Source organism: Miniopterus schreibersii (assembly GCF_964146895.1).
Source record: "Miniopterus schreibersii genome assembly, chromosome: 4".
NCBI classification, from domain to species: Eukaryota; Metazoa; Chordata; class Mammalia; order Chiroptera; family Miniopteridae; genus Miniopterus; species Miniopterus schreibersii.
In genome coordinates, this window is record NC_138105.1 from 73,455,811 (window position 1) to 73,481,616 (window position 25,806).

General features: G+C 50.2%; 1 protein-coding gene across 2 annotated transcripts; it reads left to right on the forward strand.

The window, feature by feature from the left end:
* The first annotated feature begins 65 nt into the window (after window positions 1–65).
* On the forward strand, window positions 66–18,575 carry COLGALT1 (collagen beta(1-O)galactosyltransferase 1). Of its 2 annotated transcripts, XM_081135733.1 has the most exons (12): window positions 66–422; window positions 1,642–1,752; window positions 2,247–2,364; window positions 6,356–6,490; window positions 8,445–8,649; window positions 10,054–10,173; window positions 13,628–13,704; window positions 13,778–13,884; window positions 14,186–14,318; window positions 15,544–15,671; window positions 16,570–16,776; window positions 17,000–18,575. In XM_081135733.1, exons 1-12 carry the CDS (start codon window positions 160–162, stop codon window positions 17,265–17,267), a joined length of 1,872 nt encoding a protein of 623 aa, XP_080991859.1. In that variant the 5' UTR covers window positions 66–159; the 3' UTR covers window positions 17,268–18,575. The 2 variants fall into 2 exon arrangements, with proteins under 2 accessions (XP_080991859.1, XP_080991860.1); XM_081135734.1 differs by lacking the exon at window positions 6,356–6,490 and having other exon boundaries at window positions 91–422.
* The last annotated feature ends 7,231 nt before the right edge of the window (window positions 18,576–25,806 follow it).

The following is a 25,806-nucleotide window of genomic DNA, read 5'->3' on the forward strand; positions in this document are numbered from 1 at the left end:
AGCCCTCCTTTCCTTTAAGGCGGTCCGGAGGCGGGGCCTGGAAGGCGGGCGCTCTCCTCCCCTTTAAGGCGCGCGAGGGCAGCGGGGCTCTGACGGCCCCTTTAAGGCACGGCCCTCGTCTGCCGGCAGAAAAGAGGCTTAAAGGCGACGCGTGGCGCGATGGCGGCGGCCCCACGCGCGTGCCGGCGGTGCGGGCGGCCGCTCCCAGAGCTGCTGTTGCTGCTGCTGCTGGCGCTGCCGCCTCCAGGGGGCCCGCCGGGCGCCGCCGCTTACTTTCCGGAGGAGCGCTGGAGCCCCGAGTCACCGCTGCAGGCGCCGCGCGTGCTTATCGCGCTGCTGGCGCGCAACGCGGCCCACGCGCTGCCGGCCACGCTGGGTGCCTTGGAGCGGCTGAACCACCCGCGGGAGCGCACTGCGCTGTGGTGAGTGCGGCGCCGCCCGCAGCGTCCGGCCTGCTGCCCCGTCGGCGTGTCCGCGCCGCGTCCTGCCCGCTGCCTGGCACCGGGCAGGGCGGGCCAGACCCACGCGCGCTCTCAGCTTTTTGTCCCCATCTGCGGACCGGACCCACGGGTGCCCTCTTCCTGCTGTCTCCTGCCGCCCCCCTGCATAAGAATGGGCCGAACCCTCGATATGCTTGCTGGCCCCCCGTTAGGGCAGATCCAGGACCACACCCAGGGCAGGACGCCCTGCCTAACCCTCTAAACCCCTTTGGAATACACACAGGCTCCAGGGAGCCTGGAGCCGCTGCTAGGGCCTTGCTGGCGCCCACATTGGACTTCCGCTAACTGCACATCTTTCCACTTCTGCTGCATTGCCCTGAAACCAGCCTGAATCAGGCTTCTAACCGGAGTGGGTGGGTGGCGTATGGCCCCAGGGTAAGTGACCCTTCCTGGAAGGGGACTGGGATACAGCCATGAACAAGTCTGACTGGTGACTTCCTGCCTCCAGCTTCAGTGTCCTTCATCTGGAAAAAAGAGTATTAATATAACCCTGGTTGGGTTTGTCTCTTAAGATTAATCAGTTAATAGGTGTGAAGCCCTTGTGCTGGGCATCATGGCTTGGCGTTCAGCGACCAGAGCTGCTGTGATTATTACTGTTAGCACTGCTGTCCTTGTCAACTTAGTAACAGTTCGTTTGGGAAAATAGCTCTGGGCTCCATGGTCAAAGTAGATTCCCAAATGTCCCTTTTTCCCACCCTAGATTCCCTAGTCTGGATAATCCAAGTGCACGGTTGAGCTTAAGAAATGTTTGTTGAATGAATGAGTGAGCACAGCTTACTCTGAGGTGGTGCAGTTCAAAGGAGAGAATGGAGGAAGGTGGGGTGGAACTGTATGATGTAGTTGTATTTTTATTAAATCGCACATGTTTAGTACATAACCTTATAAGATCCTAGATGCTCAACAGTACTAATAGTGTCTCATGTGTTTTCTAAAATTAGCTTATTTAATCTTCTCTGCAGGCTAGTGAAGTGTCCTTACCCTGTGTTATGAGGAAACTGAGGCATGGAGGGGGGGAAGTGTCTTGCCCAGGACTGTGTAGCTGATAACAGGCTGAGCCAGAGTTCAGAGCCCAGGCGCTGCGCTGATGCCCCATCCGGCTTTGGGCTCCCCATCCTCACTGATTGTCCCCCTCCACCTGCAGGGTGGCCACAGACCACAACTCAGACAACACATCGGCAGTGCTGCGGGAATGGCTGGTGGCCGTGAAGAGTTTGTACCACTCCGTGGAGTGGCGGCCAGCAGAGGAGCCCCGGTGAGTGCCAGGCCCTGCCCTGAGCCCTCCCAGATGGACTCAGTTGCACCCCTGCTCACACACCCTCCATGACTCCCCATTGTCCTGCAACCAAACCCTAGTCCCTCAGCCCCTGATTCTAGCCCAATTCTGCAGCCTTAAGTGGCAGCCATGGCTACTCTGACTACTCTGACCCACCCTCAGCTTCACAGATTCTTCAGGTTCCATTTTTCTTTTGTTCTGCATCTCTCCCAGTGGCTCTCCCTTCTCCTGAGCTTTCTTCCTTCTCTGTAGATTGTCTGGACTTCCTCCCCTCATGGCCTTGGTACTTGCTATGTTCCCTGCTACAGATGCACTTCCCTCCCATTTTCCCCTTGCTTGCTTCTTCCCAGCCTTCAGATCCAGCTCACCCATCCCCTCCTCCAGGAAGCCATCTCTGACCACTCCACAGCCTGGGCCCTCTCTGGGCTCTCACAGTGCTTGTGCTTCCCCACATCACAGCTGCCTCTCCTCAGGTCCTACCAAGATGAAGAGGGCCCCAAACATTGGTCTGACTCACGCTACGAGCACGTCATGAAGTTGCGCCAGGCAGCCCTGAAATCTGCCCGGGACATGTGGGCCGATTATATCTTGGTGAGTTTCCCTGCCTATGGATCACAGGAGGCTTCTAGGGTGTCCAAAGGGAAGGCAGAGCAGTGAGTGTGGAGACTATCCTTAACTCCGTTTTACAGAGGGGGAAACTGAGGCACAAGAGGGGATGTGAATTGTCAGAGGCAATCCAGCTGGTTAGTTGGAAGGGCTGGAATTCAATCTGGGGTCCCTGGGCTCCTAACCATTAGATTGTGTTCCCAACTGTCCTCTGTGGTTGGACACTTGGTTCATCTCTACTTTTATCGCCATTACAAGTGACACCAGATCTCCATACACCCTCGATGACACTCTCTGGGTCACTTCAAGAAGCAGGACGATATGTTGGGGACTGGGGGAACTTGGTGACACTGAGCTGCTGAGGCCTGATTTTCACTTCCTCCTCCTGGGCGAGTGTTACCTCTGGGAAAGGGGGGACATTAAGTGTTGAATGAAATAATGCTGGATAAATGCCCACAGGTCACGGGCCTTCCTTTTCCCTTGACCTGGGTGTAATTCCCTCCCCTGGTGCAGATGGAGAGGGTGTTGATGGCAGGGCCGCTGGGGAGGTTGAACGTAGTGGTGCCAATCTGACTGGTTTTGTGTATGTGCCAGGCCCTGAGTTGAGGTCTGTGCCTTTTTAATTTATCAATCAACACACATTGATGAGCCCCTACCAGTGCCCTCTTCCTGGCCCTGGGGACACAGTGAAAATCTACATAGGCTGAGCCCCACCTTGCTGGTGTCCTGGGAAAGGTGGATGTGACCAGAAAAACCAAATTGAGTGAGGAAACATCAGAAGGCAGCCAGCGCTGTGATGAAGTTGTAGAAAGGCAATTGATGGTGTATCAGTGTCCTGGGGCTCCTGGAACAAAGTCTCAAACACTGGGGGGGACTGTATTTTGGGAAGTATATTGTTCTGGAGGCTGGAAGTCTGAAATCCAGATGTCAACAGGACTATGCTCCCCCAAAAAGCTCCAACGGAGGATCCTTTCTGCCTCTTCCAGCTTCTGGTGGCTCTAGGTGTCCTTTGCTTGTGGCTGCATCACCCTAATCTCTGCCTTCGTGGTCACATCAACTTCTCTCCTTTGTGTCTCCTCTTCTTCTAAGGTCACCAGTCATTGCATTTAGGGCCACCCTAATCCAGTATGACCCCATCTTAACTTACATTTTTATTACATCTGCAAAGACCATATTTCCAAATAAGGTCATAGTCACAGATACTAGGGGTTAGGACTTCCAACATTCAACCTACAACAGATGGCATAATCAGGGTGAGGTGGCTGCCATGGGATCCTGGCCTTTTGGGGCAGGAGTGGGGGCAGCAGGAGGCTGGAGTGGAGGCCTGTATGGGCTGTGGAGAAAGGCAGTGGGTTCAGACCTGCTTGGGGACTAGGTGTGAGGGTGCCAGGAGGATACCAGGCCCCTGGCCTGAGCCCTTTGGGGAGGAGAGAGCCATCCCATGGGAGGAGGAAGGCTTCTCCTGGGGGTCCTGTAGGTCCTTAGACCATTTTACAGATCGGAAAGTAGAGACTTGGGGAGGGAGGTTTCAGTTTGCCGGGTGGGACACAAAGGTGGGACTGGTCCTTCTTGGAACCATCCCACACAGGGCCACCTTGTCTGTTTTGTTTTCATGGTTTGAGGTTGGCTGGTTTTCACTTTTTCCCCTCAGCAAACCTGGATAGAACTCCAGGAGTTGGTTCAAAACTCAAAGCAGCTTTTGACACACCATATTATTTTTGAAATTGGGAACTTTGGAAGTCTATATTGGCATGTGAAGTAGTTTGTCCAATGTTTTAAAATTATTATTAAAAGGGCCTCTTTTTTCTCTTTTTGCATATACTATGGGTGTTACTTGTAAGAAAATATATAAGAAAAAATAAGAGTAGTTTAGGAAAGAAAAAAACAAACAAACCTTGTAATCTTACTTCTCAGAGAGACTCACTTTCTGGCTTTTGTGTATGTTTTTTAATTGCGGTGCAATTTACATAACATAAAATTAACCTTTTCCAGTGTGCAATTCCGTGGTTTTTGGCACATTCACAGTGTTGTACAACCATCATCTCTATCTAGTTCCATCATCTCAAAAGCATTCACTCCCCGTTCCCCCTTCCCCCACCTAGCAACCAGTGATCTGCTTTCTGTCTCTGGATCTGCCTGTTCTGGATTTTGTGTAAATGGGATAACGCAGCACGTGGCATTTTGTGTCTGGCTTCTCTCCCTCGGCATGATGTTTTCACAGTTCATCCACATTGTAGTCTGTGTCAGTGCTTCACTCCTTTTTATGGCCTAGTAATATTCCATTGTGCAGATGGACCACATTTTGTTTATCCGCTCATCTGTTGTTGCACACTTAGGTTGTTTCCACCTTTTGGCAATTGTGAATCATGCTGTTTTGAACATAGGTGTTCATGTATCTGTTTGAGTCCCTGTTTCCAGTTCTCTTCCCCCCCCCCCCCTTTTTATTGATTTCAGAGAGAGGAAGGGAGAGGGAGAGACAGAGAGAAATATCAATGATGAGAGAGTCATTGATCGGCTGCCTCCTGCACGCCCCCGACTGGGGATGGAGCCCACAACCCGGGCATATGCCCTGACCGGGGAATGGAACCACGATCTCCTGGATCCTAGGTCGATGCTCCACCTCTGAGCCACGCACGGCTGGGCTGTTTCTAGTTCTCTTGATTTATCCCCAGGAGTGGAATTGCTGGGTCTCATGATAACTCCGTTTTTAACTTTTTGAGGACCTTCTGGACTGTTCTGGCTGTTTTTACTGCACATATATTCAGAGGTCACAAATTTAAATGTCTTCAAGGGGCCAGATGGGGAACATAACAGAACTGCACAGCTTGTCCCAGGGGCAGCCACCTCCTGTCTCCAGCTGAGGATTCCCGGGGTGTCAAAGAAGCCTGGAACTCTAGTTTTTGCTGTTGTTTACCTCAAGTGATTCAAACATTCTAAAAATCCTGCCTGGGTAACAGAAAACATATCTGTGGATCAGATACATTTTTTAAAAACCCATCTCCTAATAGTTCTGTAATGTACCGTAACCTGCATGTTTTCATAACCCAGTAAACAGGAATATCCTTACCTAATAGTTTTGTGGCATGACTTTCAATTGTGATGGGACAGCGCAAGAATTTCTGTTGCTGATTTGCTGAAGTTTTTCTTCAAATGCTGCTAGACTCCTGGGTTGTTCACAGTTCATGTGACAAACAGCAACCATCCTGGTGTGGCCTTTCTGGAAGGTATTTTCTGGAAGGTATTGGTGACACACAGATTTGGGGGGACCAGCAGGCACCCCACCATGGTGATCCTGTTCATGATTTCAGAGCATGGAAGGGAGAGCGAGAAACATCAATAACGAGAGAGAATCATTGGTCCCCCCAGCGTGCCTCCCCACCTGGGATCAAGCCTGCACCTGGGCATGTGCTCCGACTGGGAATCGAACTGTGTGTGACCTCCTGGTTCATGGGTCAGTGCTCAGCTGCTAAGCAATACTGGCTGGGCACAAGTTACCATCTTTTTACCCCAACATTCAAGGTGTTAAAGAAAAATAAAGTTCCTATTTCTGTGAACTTTTTATTGGCATCTAACTCACAAAGAAAAAAGTGTGTTCCTCACAGAGGTGGCCTCTGCCCCCCCGTCCTCATTTTACAATGAGCACTGCCTGTTGTAAAAGTTCCCATTAATGGAGCCACATGGCATGCCCACTGTCATCTCTGGTATCTCAACAGCACCATGTCTGGGACACATTTGTGTTTCTGTGTGCTGTGTGGCCCATTCCTGCCCCTTCTTTAGTAGCCTGTTTCATTTTGTGAGTGTAACTTGGCTTGTTAAGGGTAGAGCTGTGGTTTGAGGCACCCAGTGGCTTCCAGGGTCACATGTGCTATTCCAGGTTCACACCCCAGGACTCTGCCTCTGCCCGATCATTCTGAGCTGTGGCCCAGCCCAGGTCATTCAGGTGGCCCACACTGATGTCCTGTTGGATGTTTTGTAGTTTGTGGACTCAGACAACCTAATCCTGAACCCTGACACGCTGACGCTGCTCATTGCTGAGAACAAGACAGTGGTCGCGCCTATGCTGGATTCCCGGGCTGCGTACTCCAATTTCTGGTGTGGGATGACTTCTCAGGTCAGGGGGCTGCTTGGGTAGCACTGGGAGCCTGGGGGGGGGGGAGCTGGGCAAAGCATGTGGGGGCCTAACTTACTATCACACCACCCCATGGTGAGCATTTCACACCATCATGATAATCCTTAAACAGCCCCCGGCAGGGTCCTTGACTGTGTCCTTTCCTCACCTCTTCCCAATACTGAGGCAGAAACAGAAACACAGAAAGAGGAAGTGACTTGCCTAAGCATACACACCTAGGAAGTGGTAGTGCCAGGATGGGACTTCAGGCACAGGTTGATTCAGATGTTCAAACAACATTCCTGTCTTTCTCCATCCCTTGGGTGGCTTTATTTTCAGACTCTTGGGGAATGATCCCAGCAGCACTCAGCTGAAGTCCTCTCTGACTGGGCCTTGTCCAGCCTCTCTCCTCTTACCCCTGAACCAATTACTGAAGCCAATTACTAAAGAACATACCAGGCTCTGGTTGGCCAGGCCTGTGCCATATGTCCTTCCCCAGGGTTGAGGTTGAGGTTGTGGGCAAAGCCAGGGTCGAGTAAAGGGATGGGTGCTGGAGTTGGCGCTATGCCGGGGAAAGGGGCTGGGTGGCTAAAGCCAGGAGGCTGACCTATCCTGTTTCTCCCTGTCTTTTGTTTTTTACTGACATGCAATTCAGAAAACATAAAACTCACCATTTTAAAGTGAATAATTCAGAGGTTTCTATCTTTAAAAATGTGTCATAGAAATCTAAATGTTATAGAGGGTGGATGCAGGGTGGAGGGGGTCAGTGGAGAAAAAGGGAGCATCTGTAATACTTTCAGCAATAAAGATTTTAAAAAGAAAGAAGAAATCTAAATGTTATATGCCAACAGTTCTCATTTGTAAAGGGTCTGAGGAAGAGAGAGGGCAATTCAGGATTGTTCCAGAAGCTTTTAAAACTTCTCTTCTAAATTGAATTGATGTTAAATTTCTATGTAAATCAAAGGATGTCAAATGGCCAGTCCCTTTTTCAGCTTTTAAAAAAAATGTCTTTCCACACCTTTATTCATGTCCCCAGAAACATATAAACAACATGTAGGATTTATTTCATATAAAAATTGGATTATATTATATGCTTCAATTTACAATTTGATTTTTCCATTGAACAATATACATGTACATCCCATTAGAACAATAGACATAGCTCAAACACTTTTTTTTTTTTTAAATATATCTTTATTGATTTCAGAGAGAGGAAGGGAGAGGGAGAGAGAGAGACAGAAACATCAATGATGAGAGAATCATCCTTGATCGGCTGCCTGCTGCACACCCTGGAGTGGGGATCAAGCCCACAACCCTGGCATGTGCCCTGACTGGGAATCTAACCGCGATCTCCTGGATCCTAGGTCGATGCTCAGCTACTGAGCCACACCCAGCTGGGCTCAAACACATTTTTAAAAATAGCCACAAAACATTTCATAGCTCTCCAATCGATAGGCATTGTACTAGGTTTATACCACTAAAGCCAATGCTGAACATACACATTTTATTTCTATTGGATAAATCTCAAAGTGATTTTTCTGGGGCATAAGTCGTAGTACTTTAATAAATTTTGCAATATTAATTCCCAAACACTGTAACAATTAGCATTCTACGAACATTGGATGTTACTGTTGGTTTGTTTTTTAATTGTAAGCCAGTTTAATGTTAAAACCTTTTTCAGTTTTTAATTTTCTCCTTCATATGCTGATCTGAAGTGTGGGGCCAAGTCTGCAAGTAGACAACCGTTTTTCCTGTATCTGCCATTGTCCCATTAGCTGAGGCGCTGGGGGTGGAGACTGTCACTGACGATGCCCAGAGCACTGTGCTCAGGGAATGCCCACCATAGCCAGGAGTTGGCCCCTGGGTCTTGCTCTCTAGGTGTTCGGTGTCTCATTGTCCTGGGTCTCAAGCCTCACCTTGAGGGACCCCCATGCAGAACTCTGCCCCTTCCCCACAGGGCTACTACAAGCGCACACCCGCCTACATCCCCATTCGAAAGCGGGACCGCCAGGGCTGCTTTGCGGTTCCCATGGTGCACTCGACCTTCTTGATTGACTTGCGGAAGGCAGCATCCAGGAACCTGGCATTCTACCCTCCACACACTGACTATACCTGGTCCTTCGATGACATCATTGTTTTTGCGTTCTCCTGCAAGCAGGCAGGTGAGCCCTTGGGGGTTGCTGTCACAGGGGTGTCATTTGGCTGGTTCTCTGGAACCTATACTGAACAAGTCCAAACAGAGCCCACAAAAGGTTCACAGAACCAAAACTGCAGGGTGCAAGGGTGGCTTCAGGTGGGGATGTATCCAGGTGTTCAGATGATGGCTCCAGGACCCATTCTTTCTCCAGTCCTGGCTTTGCTGAGTGTCTTTGCCTCTCAGGTCTTTAGGACCTATTTATTGAAGGCTATTTCCAACTTAATATTTTCCTACATTCTCCCAATTTTCTGTAGTTGAACATAATTGTTTCCTAATTGTGTAATTAGTGGAAAAAAATGTTTTAAAGAGAGAAAGAGAACACAGCCATATTCTAACCTGTCATTTACTTTAAATCAGGGGTTGGCAAACTGGCTGGCAGGCCAAATCCAGCCCACTATCTGTTTCTGTATGGCTACAAGCTAAGAATGGTTTTCATGTTTTTAAATGGTTGGGAAAAAATGAAAAGAAGAATAATATTTTGTGACATCTGAAAATTATATGAAATTCAGATTTCAGTGCCTGTGAAGAAAGTTTCATTGGCACACTGCCACTCCCATTTGTTTAAGTGTTGTCTATGGCTGCTTTCATGTTCCAAAGGCAGAACTGGGTTGTTGAAACAGAAACTGTCAGGCCAGCAGCCTAAAATATTTATGCCATCTGGGTTGTTATGGAAAAAGCTAGTTAAAATGGAAATTATTTTCATTGAGTTATTAACCTTTTAAAAAATATACACACTCAATATAAAAATTTAAACCACCCAGAAAAGGACAAATGCAGATGGAGGTAATGTTACTAACATCAAATGCATCCCCTTTTTGTGCAGAAATGTGCATCTCTTTTTTTTTTAATCCTCACTGGAGGACATACTTAGAGGAACAAAGAGAGAGAGAGAAACATCGATGTGAGAGAGAAACATTGATTGATTGCCTCTGTACATGCCCCAACCAGGGCTCAAAGCCCAAACCTGGGTATGTGCCCTGACTGGGAATTGAACCAGTAACCTTTGGGTACATGGGACGATGCTCGGCTATCTGAGCCACTCCAGCCAGGCGAAATGTGCATCTTTACTGTTCCCCTGCGGTTTTGCAGTTTGTTGGTGTGGAATCTTGTAGGGACTGTGCCAGTCGTGGTGCAAGGTGCTTGTTAACAGTTTTGGTTGTCAATGTCTTGCCTGCCAGCGGGAACTTCTTTCTGGCTCCAAGTCCTAGATGGAGATCTGAAGGGTTTTTGCTGGTGGTTGAGAACAGTGGGCGGGACTCTTAAATTTCGGGCCCCATGCTGGGCTGTGATGCTGATGCAGTGGTCAGAGGTGGCCACTGCCACTTTGTTGCTCAGTTTTCAATATTGATTGTTGTTTCTTTGGCTCTAGAGGTCCAGATGTATGTGTGCAACAAGGAGGTGTATGGCTTTCTGCCAGTGCCGCTGCGGTCACATAGTACCCTCCAGGATGAGGCTGAGAGTTTCACCCATGTGCAGCTGGAGGTTATGGGTGAGTCCCCCATACCACCCTTTCTCTGTCTTCTCACATCCATCCCCTGAACACTGATTGAGCACCTGCTGTGTGCTAGTGCCTTTGCTGGGCACTGGGAACCTGGCGTGAACAAGGTGGACAGTGGTCCCCGCTCTCAGGGAGCACTGGCTTGCAGCAACCATGCATGGCAGTCAAGGTGGGCTTCCTGGAGGAGGTGGCATTAAGATGCAGGCTGAGTAGGAGTTAGCCAGAAGAGAATTGCAGCCAGAGGGGGCATTATATGCAGAGACTGAGAGGCTGGAAGGCATATAAGCTCAGGGAGCAGATAAGGTCAATGGGGCTAGTGAGCTGGGTAGAGCTGGCAGGGCCAGGACAGTGGCCTTAGACACTGGTGTTTTCCTCAGGGGCAGTCGGTAGCCACGGAGGGTATGAGAGCAGGGGGAACAGCAGGTTTTCACTGATGAACCTTTATGTGCTTGGCAGTGTCTGGGCCACAGCCTTTTGGGGCCATTTCCAAACTTCAGACCTATTATTTATTTAATATATATCTTATGTGTACTCTTTTGTTTTACTTGAATACATTTATTTAAAAAAGGAAATACATATTTTTACCACAGTTGTAAGCTCATGTCTTTCTATTAGATAAACAAATAAATCCATATTATTAAACTAGCAGCCATACCTCTACTGGGCTCCTGAGATGGGTTGAGCACAGGGCCGAGCTGTCATCGAGACTGCTTGAGGAGGGGCCTCCTAGTGGGGATGGGCTGTCTCCAGAGCAAGAGGACAGTGGTACCGTGTCCACTTCTGTGGGGGCTTTGCCCTTCACTGTTACACACATCTCAGAGAAAGCCAGGAAGGCAACACAGCCATTCCCCCCACTATACGTATGGGGAGGGTCCGGGCTTCTGCGGTTGGTCTCAGTTGCCCCACTCTTACCTGCTTCTAGAAGGTTCTGTGTGTGTGTGTGTGTGTGTGTGTGTGTGTGTGTCTATATTGTCCCCCTGGTGGTTGAAGATGGAATGGCACACTCCCCACTAGAGGGGGTGGGGTGGATGCAAGGACTTTGGTCTTTTGAGGTGATACCTGGAAGCTGCAAAGTCATCAGGGTGAGACCCCACAATACCCAAGTGTCTGTTACATGCAGATGCTCAGGCCTAGGCCAGGAACCCCACTGGGCTTGTCACCAACTCCCACCTGTGACTGGACTCTGAGAAGCATCCCTGTGGCTGCCATAGTTTTCCTAATTTAAATTTTCACATATATTTATTGTTTCTGGTCAAGAAACCATTAGCACTGCTGTTATCAACTTGACCATGACAGGGGCATGAATATCTTCCTGTTTCTTTCTTGAGGGCCAGAGCTGAGCACACAGAACAGATGGAAGGAGGGCATAAGGGTTTCAGATATTTGTGTAAGTCCCTCTTCTGTTCAAGTGAAACCACATTTTCTCTCCATGTGGGTGTGGGTACCTGGACTTGGGCTGTACGCATGATTTTTCATGTGTTCAAAAAATCTTTCTTATAATGAAATTTCAGCCCGGCCGGGCGTGGCTCAGCGGTTGAGCGTTGACCTGGGATCCAGGCAATCGGGGTTTGATTGCCGGTCAGGGCACATGCCCGGTTTGCGGGCTCGATCAATGACTCTCTCATCATTGATGTTTCTCTCTTTCTCTCTCCCTCTCCTTTCCTCTCTCTGAAATCAATAAAGATATATTTAAAAAAATTAAAAAAAAGAAAAGAAATTTCAGACTTGCAGAAAAGCTCAGGGTGACAAGATCCCACCTCCCCACAGGTAGGTGCTCTCACCATTCATACCCCTCATTGTGGGGGTAGAGCACAGGCTCAGAAAGGGACAAGCAATGGAGATTTGAGTCTGTTATAAGATCCCAAAGTCCTGCTCTTGGTCTCAGCTTTCCCAAGGAGGGTGGGGTGGCCAGGAGCTGAAGGGTTCTGGGTGGGAGGAAGCCCTGGGATGTGGTGGCGTTGGACGAGGTCCAGGCTATGAGGTGGAAGGTTCTGGGTCAGGTCTGGGCCTTGCCCAGGTCTCTTCCAGACAGAGGGACCTGTGTCTGCCCCTTGGCTCACATGGGGACTTTTTTCTTGGTGAGGCAGACACCGTACTTCCCATCAAGCTGGGCTTTTCTGGGCCAGCCTGGTGGGCAGGCAGGGACCTCTGCAAGCTCATGTCTACCTGAAGGTCCTATCCTTCTGTGAGAAACCATCAGGAATATATCAAGATCGCCCTGGGTATGTGGTCTGAGCATTGCTCACAGCAGCTAAAAGGGAAACAGTCATGACTACTCTGAAATTCTGGGCAAAGCTTGGCTTGCAGACGTGTTACCCAGTCAGATGGCCATCTTCCCCCTGTGTGTCTTCTCTCTGTGTGTCTCTGTGTCCCAATTTTCCATTTTTAAAATCCTCGCCTCAGGGTATGTATTTATTGATTTTAAAGAGAGGAGGGGGGGAGAGAGAGAGAGAGAGAGAGAGAGAGAGAAGAGGGGAGAAAGAGAAACATCGATGTGAGAGAAAAACATTCATCGGTTGTTTCCCATATGTGCCCTGACTGGGAATAGAACCTGCATCCTTGTGTATGGGGTGACTCTCCAACCAACTGAGCCACCCGGCCAGGCCAAATTTTCCATTTTTATCAGGATCCTAGTCATAGTGATTAGGGCCCACTCTAATGACTTCATTCTATCTTGAACACCTCTGTGAAGACTATTTCCAAATAAGGTCACATTCTGAGGTCCTGGGGGTTTGGACACCAACATAAGTTTTGTGGGAGGACACCATTCAACTCATACAAGTGTGATTTCATGGCATCGTTTCATGAATAACCCTCTCAGAGGTTATTAGCCCATTTTATAGATAAGGAATCTGAGGCTCAGATAGGTCAAGGTCACACAGCTTGTTACTAGTCCTTGGTTCATTCTGTGAGCGATTATTGAGTGCCTGCTGTGTGCTGAGCCCTGTGTTGGGCACTGAGGACCCAGTGTGATTGGAAAGACCTGGTCTTCATTCCACGGGGCTCACAGGAGACAGACAGCGAGTTAGGATAGCAGGATGGAGGTTTGATGATGGAAGCCTGGTGTTGGGGGGGGCTGGGAGGAGGTATCTTACTCAGCCTGAGGGAGTCAGGAGACTCGCCTCTCCTCAACATGGCATCTTAGCTGAGAACTGGGTGGGAAGAGGAGGAAGGAATGGTATTCTAGGCCTAGGCCCGGCATGTACAAAGGTCCTGAGGTAGGAACAGGTGAGTTTGGTGTGCCAACAGGAGAGTGAGTAGGAGGTGAGAGAGACTAGCACCAATGTTATGGATAGGGACAGGTCAGGCAGTTCTCCTACCCCAGGCTGAGGAGCTCAGGGTGATATGGAGCCATGGAGGGGATAGGGAGGGGGCAATGGAAAGAGGCTGGAATGTCCTTCACCCCATGACCCAAGCAACTCCTTGGTTTCTTTCTGCCCTGCAGTGAAGTACCCCCCAGCAGAGCCCTCCCGGTTTGTCTCAGTGCCTACCAAGATACCCGACAAGATGGGCTTTGACGAGGTGGGCCAGACCTTCTGGGGTAGGGAGGGTGGAGGACAGGGCTAGAGAGTTTGACAGAGGCTCTGTGCCACAGGTCTTCATGATCAACCTGAAGCGACGGCAGGACAGGCTGGAACGCATGTTGTGGGCACTGTGGGCACAGGAGATCAAGTTCCGGCTGGTGGAGGCTGTGGATGGGAAGTGAGTCCAACTCTGAGGGGAGGGGTGTAGACCATGCACTGGGGGTCATGGATGGCAAGTGAGCCATACCCTGGGGGAGGGATGTAGACCACACTGGTGGGGGCCATGGTGGAAGGGAAATGAGTCCGACCCTTCTAGCCACACTTGGGTAGACTAGCCCCTGCACGCCTGGCCACAGGTCCAGGAGGAGGCACCAGTAATTAAAGAGGGAAGCAGCTGCTCAGCAGGAGGGGCACTAACTAGTGGTGGAATGGCAGACAGAGTGGGTTTTCCACTCACCCCTTCCTGTCCCCCCTTCCAGAGCCATGAACACCAGCCAGGTGGAGGCACTGGGCATTCAGATGCTGCCCGGCTACCAGGACCCCTACCATGGGCGGCCCCTCACCAAGGGAGAGTTGGGCTGCTTCCTGAGCCACTATAACATCTGGAAGGAGGTGGGTCCAGCAGGGTAGAGGGTCTGGCAAGGTGGGTAGGGCAGGGCCCTCCTCAGCCTTCGCAAAGCTCACGGAGGGCATTGCCTGCTCCCTAGGCAGATTCCAAGGCTGCAGCAGGACCCAGGGCCTCTCTTTAGGGAATGTCCTTCCATTGTGCAGATGTAGAAACTGAGACTGGGGAGGGAGAGGGGTGAGCCCAGTTTCCAAAACAGGTTGGGTCCAAGGCCAATTGAGGCCTCTTCATACCCAGCTTCTTTCAAATGTCTAGAGCCTGGAATCTGGCCTTGACATTTACTAATAGAAGTAACAGCCATCTATTAGTCATCAGCCACACTTGGAGAGAGAGGCTGTGATAGGTCAGGATGCCTGGCTGGAATTTGAACCTGGGACTGCCAGGCATGAAGCCCAATGTGGCGTCCACATATAGGGTAGGAGGGTGCTCTGGAGGGGGTGTCTGGGTATTTGAGGTGATGAGTGCTCACTTGGGTTGCCCTCCTTTTCTAAGATTCATTGTGGATGGCATAGGGCAGAGGTTGTGGTACCCAAGAGGCCCTGAAGCCAGAGGAGGTCGGGTTTAAGTCCACCCCTGCCCCTTAGAGGGCTGAGCTCTGTAAGCAGGAAGGCACTTCCCAGCCTGAGCTTCATTTTCCCCATATGACAGTCATGGCGGCCTCAGGGGGCAGTCATGAAGATTCTCAAGATCATTTATTCAGGGAACATTTGCTAAGCACCTACTATGCTCCTGGCCTGGTGCTGGTGCTGGGGTCAGGATAGCCACTGGGACAGGCTCAGTCCCCTGCAGGGAGCTCACAACCCTGGGAAGTGGGAGGGCTGATAATAAACCACAAAGAAATAAATCAGAGTGAAATAAGTGAGATACATCTAGAGAGGGGGACTAAGGGTATGAATTGTCCTCAGCTGGCAGCTTTGGGTGGTGGTCAGGAAGGGCTTCCTGGGTGGGTGACATTGGATCTGAAGTCTGAGGGTGAGAGGTAGTCTACCTGCCATTGCATGGGGGAGGGTGCTATGTGTCAGCACAGTCCCAGGCCCTGCAATGGGAAGGAGCAGCCAGGCCAAGGCGTCTGTTGTTGAATGTTTGAGTAAGTGGTAGTCCAGTGGGGAAGTTGACGGTGGCGGGGAGGGGTATGTTTTCTTCTCTCCTTCTGCCCCAGAGCCTTTAAGCTGAGCTGGCTTCAGGGTTAGGCCAGGCCTTGGTCTCCCTCAGGTTGTGGACAGGGGACTGCAGAAATCTCTGGTCTTTGAGGATGACCTGCGCTTCGAGATCTTCTTCAAGAGGCGCCTGATGAACCTCATGCGGGATGTGGAGAGGGAAGATCTGGACTGGGACCTCATGTGAGTGAAGCCTGGGGGTGGAGCCTTGCCAGGGGGCATGGTCTGGGGCAGAGGCATAACTGGGGCATGGCCAGCGCCCAGAGGTAAAGTATGGAGTGGGGTGGAATTGGGGCTTGGGATGGGGCCAGAATTCAGAGGTGTGGGATGGGGATAGGGCTCAGGGGCCTGGTGTGGAGTAGGTTGGGACCAGGGCTCAGGAGCGTGGTCTGGAGTGGGGTGGAGCTGGAACCTGGGGGTGGTGCTAGAGTTCAGAAGAACATATAGGTCTGAAGGCATCTTCAGGGTAATAGCTCCAGCCAGCTCTTGGAAGTATGGCAGAAGGGGTACTCTGTGTGTGTGTTTGTAGCCTGTATGAGGGGTGGACCTGAGAGCAGTCAGGGCTTAGAGCATGGCCTCAGGCCTATGGGTCAGGTGTGGCCAGCATATTTCTGGAACAGTTCTTTGGGATCTCATATAGGGGGGTTTGTTACCCCCCCCCCCCACAGTGTGCAGAGCCCTAATAGTAACTGCATCCCTTCATTCCTGACTGGTCACCGTATCCTTGCACCTTACTCCACTGCCCCATAGCCCTCTGAACCCAGAGCAGCTTCCCTCTCAGCCCCACTCTTCTTCCTTGTGGCACAGCCTCAGAAAACATCCCAGAAACCCCATTCTCCCCAGCTCCAGATCCTTCCATGGCTCCCTAGTGCCTTTGGAAAAAATCTACCCTCCTCCTTGAGGGCCACAGACCCCTCTGGTCCTGCCAGTCCAGCCACATAGGCTCCTTGTTGTGCCCCAAACACGCCAAGCCTGCTCCCACCCCAGGGCCTGACAGGGGCTCACTAGATCCCTGTCTTGCTGGTTTAGTGTTCTCTGGTGGGTGGAAGGAGGGTGACAGGGTCTCAATTCTGCACCCCAGCTATGTGGGCCGGAAGCGGATGCAGGTGGAGCATCCCGAGAAGGCTGTGCCCCGTGTGAGAAACCTGGTGGAGGCCGACTACTCCTATTGGACACTGGCCTACGTCATCTCCCTGCAAGGCGCTCGCAAGCTGCTGGCAGCCCGGCCACTCTCCAAGATGCTGCCCGTCGACGAGTTCCTACCAGTCATGTTCGACAAGCACCCAGTGTGAGAGGGGGTTGCTGCGGGCAATGGGGCTGTGGTCTCACTGTGTAACTGTCCTGGAGGGGGCGGGCGTGAGGTTCTCAGACCCCCAGGAAGGTGTCTTTTTCTCTGCCCACTTCCTCTGTGTGTCCCCTCCATTTCTGGCTCCATTTGAATGCCACCCCCTTCTGTCTCATCTGTCCATTCCTCTCAACCCACTGCTGCCCCTCACTCACCCCCCCTCCAGGTCCGAGTACAAGGCCCACTTCTCCCCCCGGAACCTGCGTGCCTTCTCTGTGGAGCCTCTGCTAGTGTTCCCCACACACTACACAGGGGATGATGGGTATGTGAGCGACACGGAGACCTCGGTCGTGTGGAACAACGAGCACGTCAAGACTGACTGGGACCGTGCCAAATCCCAGAAGATGAGGGAGCAGCAGGCATTGAGCCGAGAGGCCAAAAACTCGGATGTGCTACAGTCCCCGCTCGACAGCGCTGCCCGGGATGAGCTCTGAGGGGCAGTGGCTAAAGCACCACAGCAGCCTCCAGAAGCTTGCTGGGGACAGCAGGGCCCCTGGGGACCCCTGGCAGGCCGCGGAGGACTCTCCATGCAGGGTGGTGGCCTGCCAGCTCTTGCTCAGCAATCGTGCACACAGGCAGCATTAATGGAGTGCCTACTGTATGCCAAGAATAGTGTTTGGCACTGGGAGATTGGGTGGGAACAAGCCATCATTCATCTCTCCATGTGCCTTACATTTTTAAAGCATTGACTGTGTACCAGGTTCATGCATGATGGCAGTGAATGAGGCATAATAATTTCCTCAGTGATGACTCAGTCATCAAGCATTTATTGACACCCCCCACAAGAATCAGGCACTAGTGATACACATTCATTTTTTAAAAATTAATTTAAGTATTTATTGAGTGCCTACTGAATGTTGGGCACCATTTCAGGCTCTGAGAATATTGAGATAAACAAGACACTTTCATTTACTCAAACATATTAGGCACCTACTATGTGCCCGGTACTTGTGACACAAAAGTTCTTATTGACTCAGTGCTTTTATTGAGTGTCTGCTTTGTGCCAGGAGCTGAGCTTGGTGCTAGGGAGGGTGTTTTTTCACTCTTTAATTAGTTTCTTCCCCACACCTGAAGAGCACCTACTGCGTGCACCAGGCATTAGTGATACAAAACAGTATACAGTTATTCAGTCAGTATTTGATCACCCACGTGTGCTAGGCCACAGAGATGAACAAAAAATTACCTTTCATTTCTTCATGTGTTGGGCATTTATTGAGTGCCTGCTGTGTGCCAGACCTTGTGGGTTCCCAGTGGGGTAGAGAATGGCTGAGCTTGCGTCCTTATTTGTCCCCCAGTCTCCTGAGCTGTGTGCAGATCACCACCCAGGAGGGAGGGTGACCATTCTCTCACCAGGGCCTTCTGCTAGTCCCAGTAACCACATGGCCATGTGCAGGTTCCTGCCCCCAGCCCCCCTGGAGGGGGCACATTGAGAAGGGGGGCTGGGTCTCCCCTGCCTACTCTGGTCCTGTTTGCTTGACCTCCCAGCCCGCATCTCAGGTGTAGGCGTGCTGTCTGCCTGCTCAGTGGCATTCCTCTCTGGAAGCCTTTGGCGGGCTCGGCAGCACTGGGGTGCTGTTTGCAGCTTGCGCAGGATGTCCTCCAGCCTTGCTGTGCCTTCAGCCAGAAATGAATGTCAGAGCCGGCCAGTGGTCCTTTACTCTTGGGGATGGACACTGCTCGCTGGGTCGGATCCTGGATAACTTGCTTATTTTTTAATTAAATTCCTGGTTGATTTTTCACATAAGTCTGTGTTCTCTTCTTTTTTTAAATCCTCACCTGAGGATATGTTTATTGATTTTTAGAGAGAGAAAAAATACATTGATGTGAGAGAGAAACATTGATGGGTTGCCTCCCATAGATACCCCAATCAGGGATCAAACCTGCAACCTAGGTATGTGCTCTGACCGGGAATTGAACCTGCAACCTTTTTGGTGTACGAGATGACACTCCAACCGAGTCACCCGGCCAGGGCTGTGTTCTCTTCTTGGCCCAGTGCTCCGCTCACTGCCAATATACCACACCCAGTCCCCACCCCTGTTGCTGCCAAGGTGTGGGATGGAACCAGGTGCTGGAGAGAGACTGAGGGAGGAGGGAGTGTGGGTGAGGGGGCAATGAGAGCCCTGTGGCCCAGCCTGTCCCATAAAACATCCTCAAAACAGCCCAGGGACAAATGGCCAAACTCTTTCTGTCCTGTGGGCTCAACTGCAGGATTGTTTCAGGTGACAATGTGGAGGGGGACTTTCATGGTTTGGAATCCCCCAGAAAACAGACCCTAAGATGAGGATTTGGTATGCAAGAGGTCACCACAGGAAGGCCCGATGGAGGTGGGGACATGGGACAAGGAAGGAGGAGCTCTGCAGGGGGCACCAACAAGCAGTTGGACACCTGGGGACCTCAGGGAAACAGCCTCAAGCAGATACCTCACTGGTCCCACCTCAGGGATTTGGATTTTCTGTGTCAAATACTTCAGGGTTCTCAAGATTCTTAAGCTCTTAGGGAGCATAGACATATACCTGAGGCGTTTACAAAATAACACATTGTGTGTGATCCTTGTGGAAAAATTGGGACATACAACTAAACAAAACAAAATTAAGTCGTCCTTAGACACAACATTTTGGTAAAAAAGCCTTCTAGCCTTATCTATGGAGCATATCTATACACATTTTTAAAAAGAGGATCATGTTGCCTGGCTGGCGTGGCTCAGCGATTGAGCGTTGACCTGTGAACCAGGAGATCATGGTTTGATTCCCAGTCAGGGCACATGCCGGGGTTTCGGGCTCGGTCCCCAGTAGGGGGCGTGCAGGAGACGGCCAATCAATGACTCTCTCATCATTGATGTTTCTCTCTCTCCCTCCCTCTCTCTGAAATCAATGAAAACATATATATATATATATAAAAGAGGATCATGTTACATAAACTCTGCTGCAACCTGCTTTCTTTTCCCCCATGAAACACATTTATATTTCATAAACAGGGAATCAATTTTCTTTCAAAATTTAACAACATATTGTTTACCTAACCTACACAGATGTCTACCAGTTCTTTTTGGGTTGTAACATAGACTATTCTGTGATGGGGTGGGCCACCATTTTTTGGACCATTTTGGTTGGAGAACATCACAGCCCTTAGTGAACAGTATCATACATCTTTGCTGCTGGAGTTTTTTTGTGTTTTTTTTTTTGAGAGGGCTTTCCACTCCCACCGAGGGCAGTGCCCGGGCCGCATCTTCAAGACCAAAGAGGAGTCTGCCCGGCGAACTCAGCTTTCCCAGCCTAGTCACCAGAAGCCAGTTTGCCTGGAAGTGTCCAGGATGCGGCCCCACGTGCAACCTGGGTCTCGCCACCCACACGGACTGCTCTCTCTCCCAACCCCACATGCCACCACCTGGGGAACCCCCACCGGGGATCCTGACCCCCACCTCCACCCCTACCCCACCCCCCACTCACCATAACTGAGACTAGTAGGGCTCTGCGGGGCTGAAAAAGGCGAGGGACTGGCAACTAGGACCTCCCACTGACAGATTACCAAGGAATCCGGGGGAGAAGTCTGGAGTTTATATTTCAGTAGGTAATTGATAACAGCTGGAATTGCTGGGTTAATAGAAATATGCACTTTGTATTTCAGTAGAAGCCACTATAGTTCCTTTTCTTGTTACCTAACTCTTCATTCCCATCGTGTGGATGATCTGAATTTAGCAACCAGTCCACTCTTATGGGATGCTGGAGTCACATCTCATGTGTTATAGTTACACGTGATGTTTTCAAATCTTTTTTTAACCCAGTGAATCTCAATTGGGAGTGATTTGGTCCCTCAGGGACATTGGGCGATGTCTGGAGACATTTCTGGTGATCATCACTTGGGGTGGGTGCTATTGGTATCGAGTGGACAGAAGGTAGGGAAGCAGCTAAAAATCTTACAGGGCACAGAGCAGCCCTGTAACAAAGAATGATCAGGCCCCCAAAGCCCACTAAGCCAGGATCGAGAATCTCTGCACCCAATACCATTCAGCCTCTTGGGGGGCATGAGTCTCTAGAAGGGTCTTCTTTGCAGCATGAGGTGGGTTTTTATGCATCAAAGTGTCTCTGATTAAAATAGATTCTCAGGCTCTGCCTCCAGGTTGAAGGGGTTAGAAGCTTGGTGGTGGTGTCTGGGAATCTGAATTTCATTTTGAGTGCCCCACCCTCCATCCAATTATCTAACTCAGATCTTTCTTTTTCTCTCTTAACCTCCAGGAGAGCCACATCATTCTCTCTGTAATGTTTCATATACAGAGTGTTTTAATGTTATTTTTAATTGAAAAGTGATTCATGTTCATGGAAAAAACCTTCAGTAGGTCCATTGGTTCATTGTCTTAGCTTGGTATGGCTGCAATAACAAATTTCCACCAATATAGTGACTTAAAATAACACAGGGTGGCTCAGTTGGAGGTGGCTCGGTTCAGAGTGGTCCAGGGCACCGAAGGGTTGCTGGTTTGATTACCTGGGTTGTGGGTTCAATTCCCAGTCGGGGAGCATGTGGAAGTCAATTGCTGTTTCTCTCTCACATCAATGTTTCTGTCTGTCTGTCTCTCCCTCTCTCTCAGCATGTACTCAGGTGAGGATTTAAAAAATAAAAATAAAACAACACTCATTTATTCTCATGTCATTCTGGAGGCCAGAAATCTGAAATCACTTTCTCTGGGCTACAGTCAAGGTGTCAGCAGAGCTGGTTCCTTCATGAGGATCTAGGCGGAGAATTGGTGTTCTTGCCTTTTCCAGCTTCTGAAAACTGTTGGTGTCCCTTGGCTTATGACCCCTTCCCGCATCATTCCAGCCTTTTGTTCCATCATCACATCTGCCTCACCTGACCTTCTTTCATTCCTCTTGTAAGGACCCTTGTGATTGATTACACTCAAATAATCCAGAGTAATTGCCCCATTATCTCAAGATCCTTAATTTAATCCCATAAGCAAAGTTTCTTTTGCCACTTAAAGTAATATTCACAGATTCTGAGCATTAGGACATAGATATCTTGGGGCGTGCATTATACAGTCCACCCCATTCAGCCTTCAATAGAGCTGCAATTATCTGGCTCCATGGATGTATCATAATTTATTATATATCATAGCACAGTTATGGTGGGAAAGAGAAACCACTTGAGGTCTTTTAACAGGAAAGGGGTTAATATAGGGAATTTGCAAAGACTTTAAACTCTGCCTTTGAATAATGAAAGCAGCCATAGACTGAGTTGAATGAATGAATGAGTGTGGTTGTTAGCTAATAAAACTTCATTTATAGCCCTGGCTGGTGTGGGTCAGTTGGTTGAGCATGGTCCCCTGCACTGAGAGATCGCCGGTTCAGCTCCTGGTCAGGGCACATGCCTGGGTTAGGGGCTTGATCAAAACCCCCACTTCATTTATAAAAACAAACAGTGGGCCAGATTTAGCTCAGGGGCCATAGTTTGCCAAATCCTGGTGCAGAGGAGCAGGACCCCAGCTGGTCCTATAGGAATGATTTTGCAAAACTGGCTCACCAGGGAACTGAGCCCACAATCATGGAAGACAGGAAGCCAGGGGGTCCTTGAAACCTCCAACTTCAGGCACATATCCCATTATCTGTGATTCAAGAATAGGACCCACAACTGCTTTTCATGCCCACCAACATTGGCTGCTGGCAGAGTGTAGAGGAGAAAAAACAAGATAGCACCAGCTCCTTCTTTTTAAAGTCCCACCGGCGCCTCCCTCTGGTGGACACAAACACATGGCGGGCAACATGGAAATCTGAGGGCATGGCAGCAGCTTTGCAGCCTCTGCCCGGAAAGGGGTTGGGTGCGGCGGGGCTGCTTTCTACCCACCACCTCCTTCTTGTTTATTTCTGTATTGTATTGGGATGATAAGAGTGATTGTGTAATTGTAGGATGCATAATCATAGAAACTATTATATGTAACTGCAGGATTAGGAGCAGGGTAATTAGTATGCAATGTAATAAATTATGTAATGAAATGTAATTTTACAGAGATCATGAATCACATAATTGTGTTACACCCTCCAGGAAACTGAGTGTGTGTCTTGTTGACATTGCCTGGGTGATCCTGCCATGTGTGCAGGTGACGTGGTGAAAAGGCATGAATAAGTGGGGGTGGGATTAGAGTAGATTAAGGGGGTGCGATTGGGAGTGGAGGCTGGGGCGAGGCTGGGGCTGAGGGTTCGGGTGAGAGTGGAGGGTGGGTGAGCATGAGGATGGTGGAGAGTTAGCCTAAGGTTGGGAAAAGTGAGGAGGGGCAGTTGAAGAATTGATTAGGTCGAGGAGTTGGCAAAGTATGGTCCATGGGCCAAATCTGGCCAGCCACCTGTTTTTGTTGTTTGTTTGTTTGTTTTTAAAAATACATCTGTATTGATTTCAGAGAGAGGAAGGGAGAAGGAGAGAGATAGAAACATCAATGATGAGAATCATTGATTGGCTCCCCCCTGTACACCCCCTTCTGGGGATGGAGCCCGCAACCCGGGCATGTGCCTGGATCAGGAAGCGAACTGCCATCTCCTGGATCCTGGGTCAGTGCTCAGCTGCTGAGCCACACCCAGGCAGACTGTTTCGGTTTTTTAAATTGAGGTGAAATTCAGATAAAATAAAACTAGGAGAAACAAGATGGCGGCGTAGGTAACAGCTGCACCTGCCGCCTCCCGCAACCACATCAAAATTACAACTAAAATACAGAACCACCATCACTCTGAGCCTCCTGAAACCTGGCTGAACAGAAGCCCCACAACCAGGGAACTGAAGAAGCACCGAGACCGGGAGGAGGGGCGCAGAGGCGGGCGGATCGGGGCTGAATCGCAGAGACGCGGCCGCGGGCCCACACCTGGTGCCACGGTTGAAACCCGGAAGGGAATCTCGGCGGCGGAGTTTTCCCGGAGGAGGGAGGGGTCCCAGCCCCACAGCAGGCCCCCAGCCCAGGGCTCCAGGCCGGGAAGAGATGTTCCCACACTCCGGGCCGTGAACCCAGCGGGGACTGTCCCTGAGGGTCCTGGGGGCTGCAGGAGCCCCAGCAGCTCCTCTCAAAGGGCCCGGCACGGACTCACTCGGACGCTCCCTCTGAGCCCAGCGCCGGGCAGCGGCCTGAAAGGACCTGGGACACTCGGGGAGGAACTAACCTGCCTGAGATCCGGGCGAGAGGCGGAGGGGCGGCTTCCGCCCAGGCAGAAGGGCTGGCGGAGGCCATGGCTCCTTTGGGGAGTCCTCCCCGCACACGGCCGGCAGGCAGGCGCCATGTTTGAATCGACAGCACCTGACTCACACCTTTGGCCCCGCCCCGTGATTCCCGGAGGCCCCGCCCCTCCCACCTGCAGCTCATCCAGGCCATTTCCAGGGGCTTTTCTGTGCAAGTGGCCTCGTGAGCCTCATGCTTAGGACTTTCCTCAAATCTCTCAAACAAGCAGCAGCAGGTCCCATAAGGCTTGATAAGTGGCCCCAGGCCTGGCACTAGCGGCAGCCTGCACTGGCTCATAGCTTGGCCTCTCCTGGGCACCTCCAAGCCCAGCACAAGTAGCAGCCAATTAAGGTTTGCTGTGTAGCTCATGCTGGGTGGCCCTGGGCAAGGCACCCACAGAGGCTGACTTTGCACCTCCAGGGAGGCCCCAGAGACAGTGCACTCGGTGGTCAGGCTCGACCACGCTGGATTACAACCCTACCACAGCCACGAGTGACACACTCAAGGGGCGCACTTGGTGAACCAAAGCTCCACTGAAGTAAATCCTGCTCCATAGGGGTGTCTCCAGCACAGCAGCTCTCTGGCTGTAGTTGCTGTTGGTCCTCACAGCTGATTGGCCTGGGGGTCAGTTCCTCCCAGTGATGCCAACAGCAACCAAGGCTCAACTACAACAGGACAGTGCACACAGCCCACACAGGGGAGCACCTAGAAGGCCGAGCTCAGGTGACTGGGGAGGCTGAGCCACTGGACCCTACAGGACACCTACTACACAAAGCCACCCTACAAATTCCAGGAGACATAGCAGCTCTATCTAATACATAGAAACAAACAACTGGAAGCAGCCAAAATGTGGAGGCAAAGAATGTAACAAAGGAAAGAACAGAAGAAATCTGTAGAAGAGGAACTAAATGAAATAGATCCAAGCAAGCTAACAGATAGAGAGTTCAGAATTTTGGTTATAAGGATGTTTAAGCAGATGGTTAGGGAAATAACTGAGAAAATCAATAACATAATAAAGTACCTATTTGAAATGAAGGCTACACGAACTGAAATGAAGAATAATTTACATGGAATCAACAGTAGAGCAGAGGATGCTGAGAATCAAATCAGCAATTTGGAACATGAAGAAACAAAAAACACCCAACCAGAAGAGCAAAAAGAAAAAAGAATCCATAAATATGAAAATAGTATAAGGAGCCTCTGGGACAACTTCAAGAGGCCCAACATTCATATTATTGGGGTGTCAGAGGAGGCAGAAAGAGACCAAGGAATTGAAAACCTATTTGAAAAAAATAATTACAGAAAACTTCCCCTACCTGGGGAAAGAAATAGACTTTCAAGTCCAGGAAGCACAGAGGGTCCCAAAGAAGAGGAACCCAAAGAGGCCCACAGCAAGACACATCATCATTAAAATGCCAAAGGTTAAAGACAAAGAGAGAAGCTTAAAAGCAGCAAGAGAAAAGCAGTTAGTTACCCACAAGGGAGCACCCATACGACTGTCAGCTGATTTCTCAACAGAAACTTTGCAGGCCAGAAGGGAGTGGCAAGAAATATTCAAAGTGATGAAAAACATGGAACTACAACCAAGATTGTTCTACCCAGCAAAGCTATCATTTAGAATTGAAGGTCAGATAAAGAGCTTCACAGATAAGAAAAGCTAAAGGAGTTCATCACCACCAGACCAGCACTACAGGAAATGTTGAGGGGTCTTCTTTAAGAAGAAGCTAATGAACAAAAGAATCTGATGAACTAAATAGATCCACAGACATTAACACATGCAACAGATG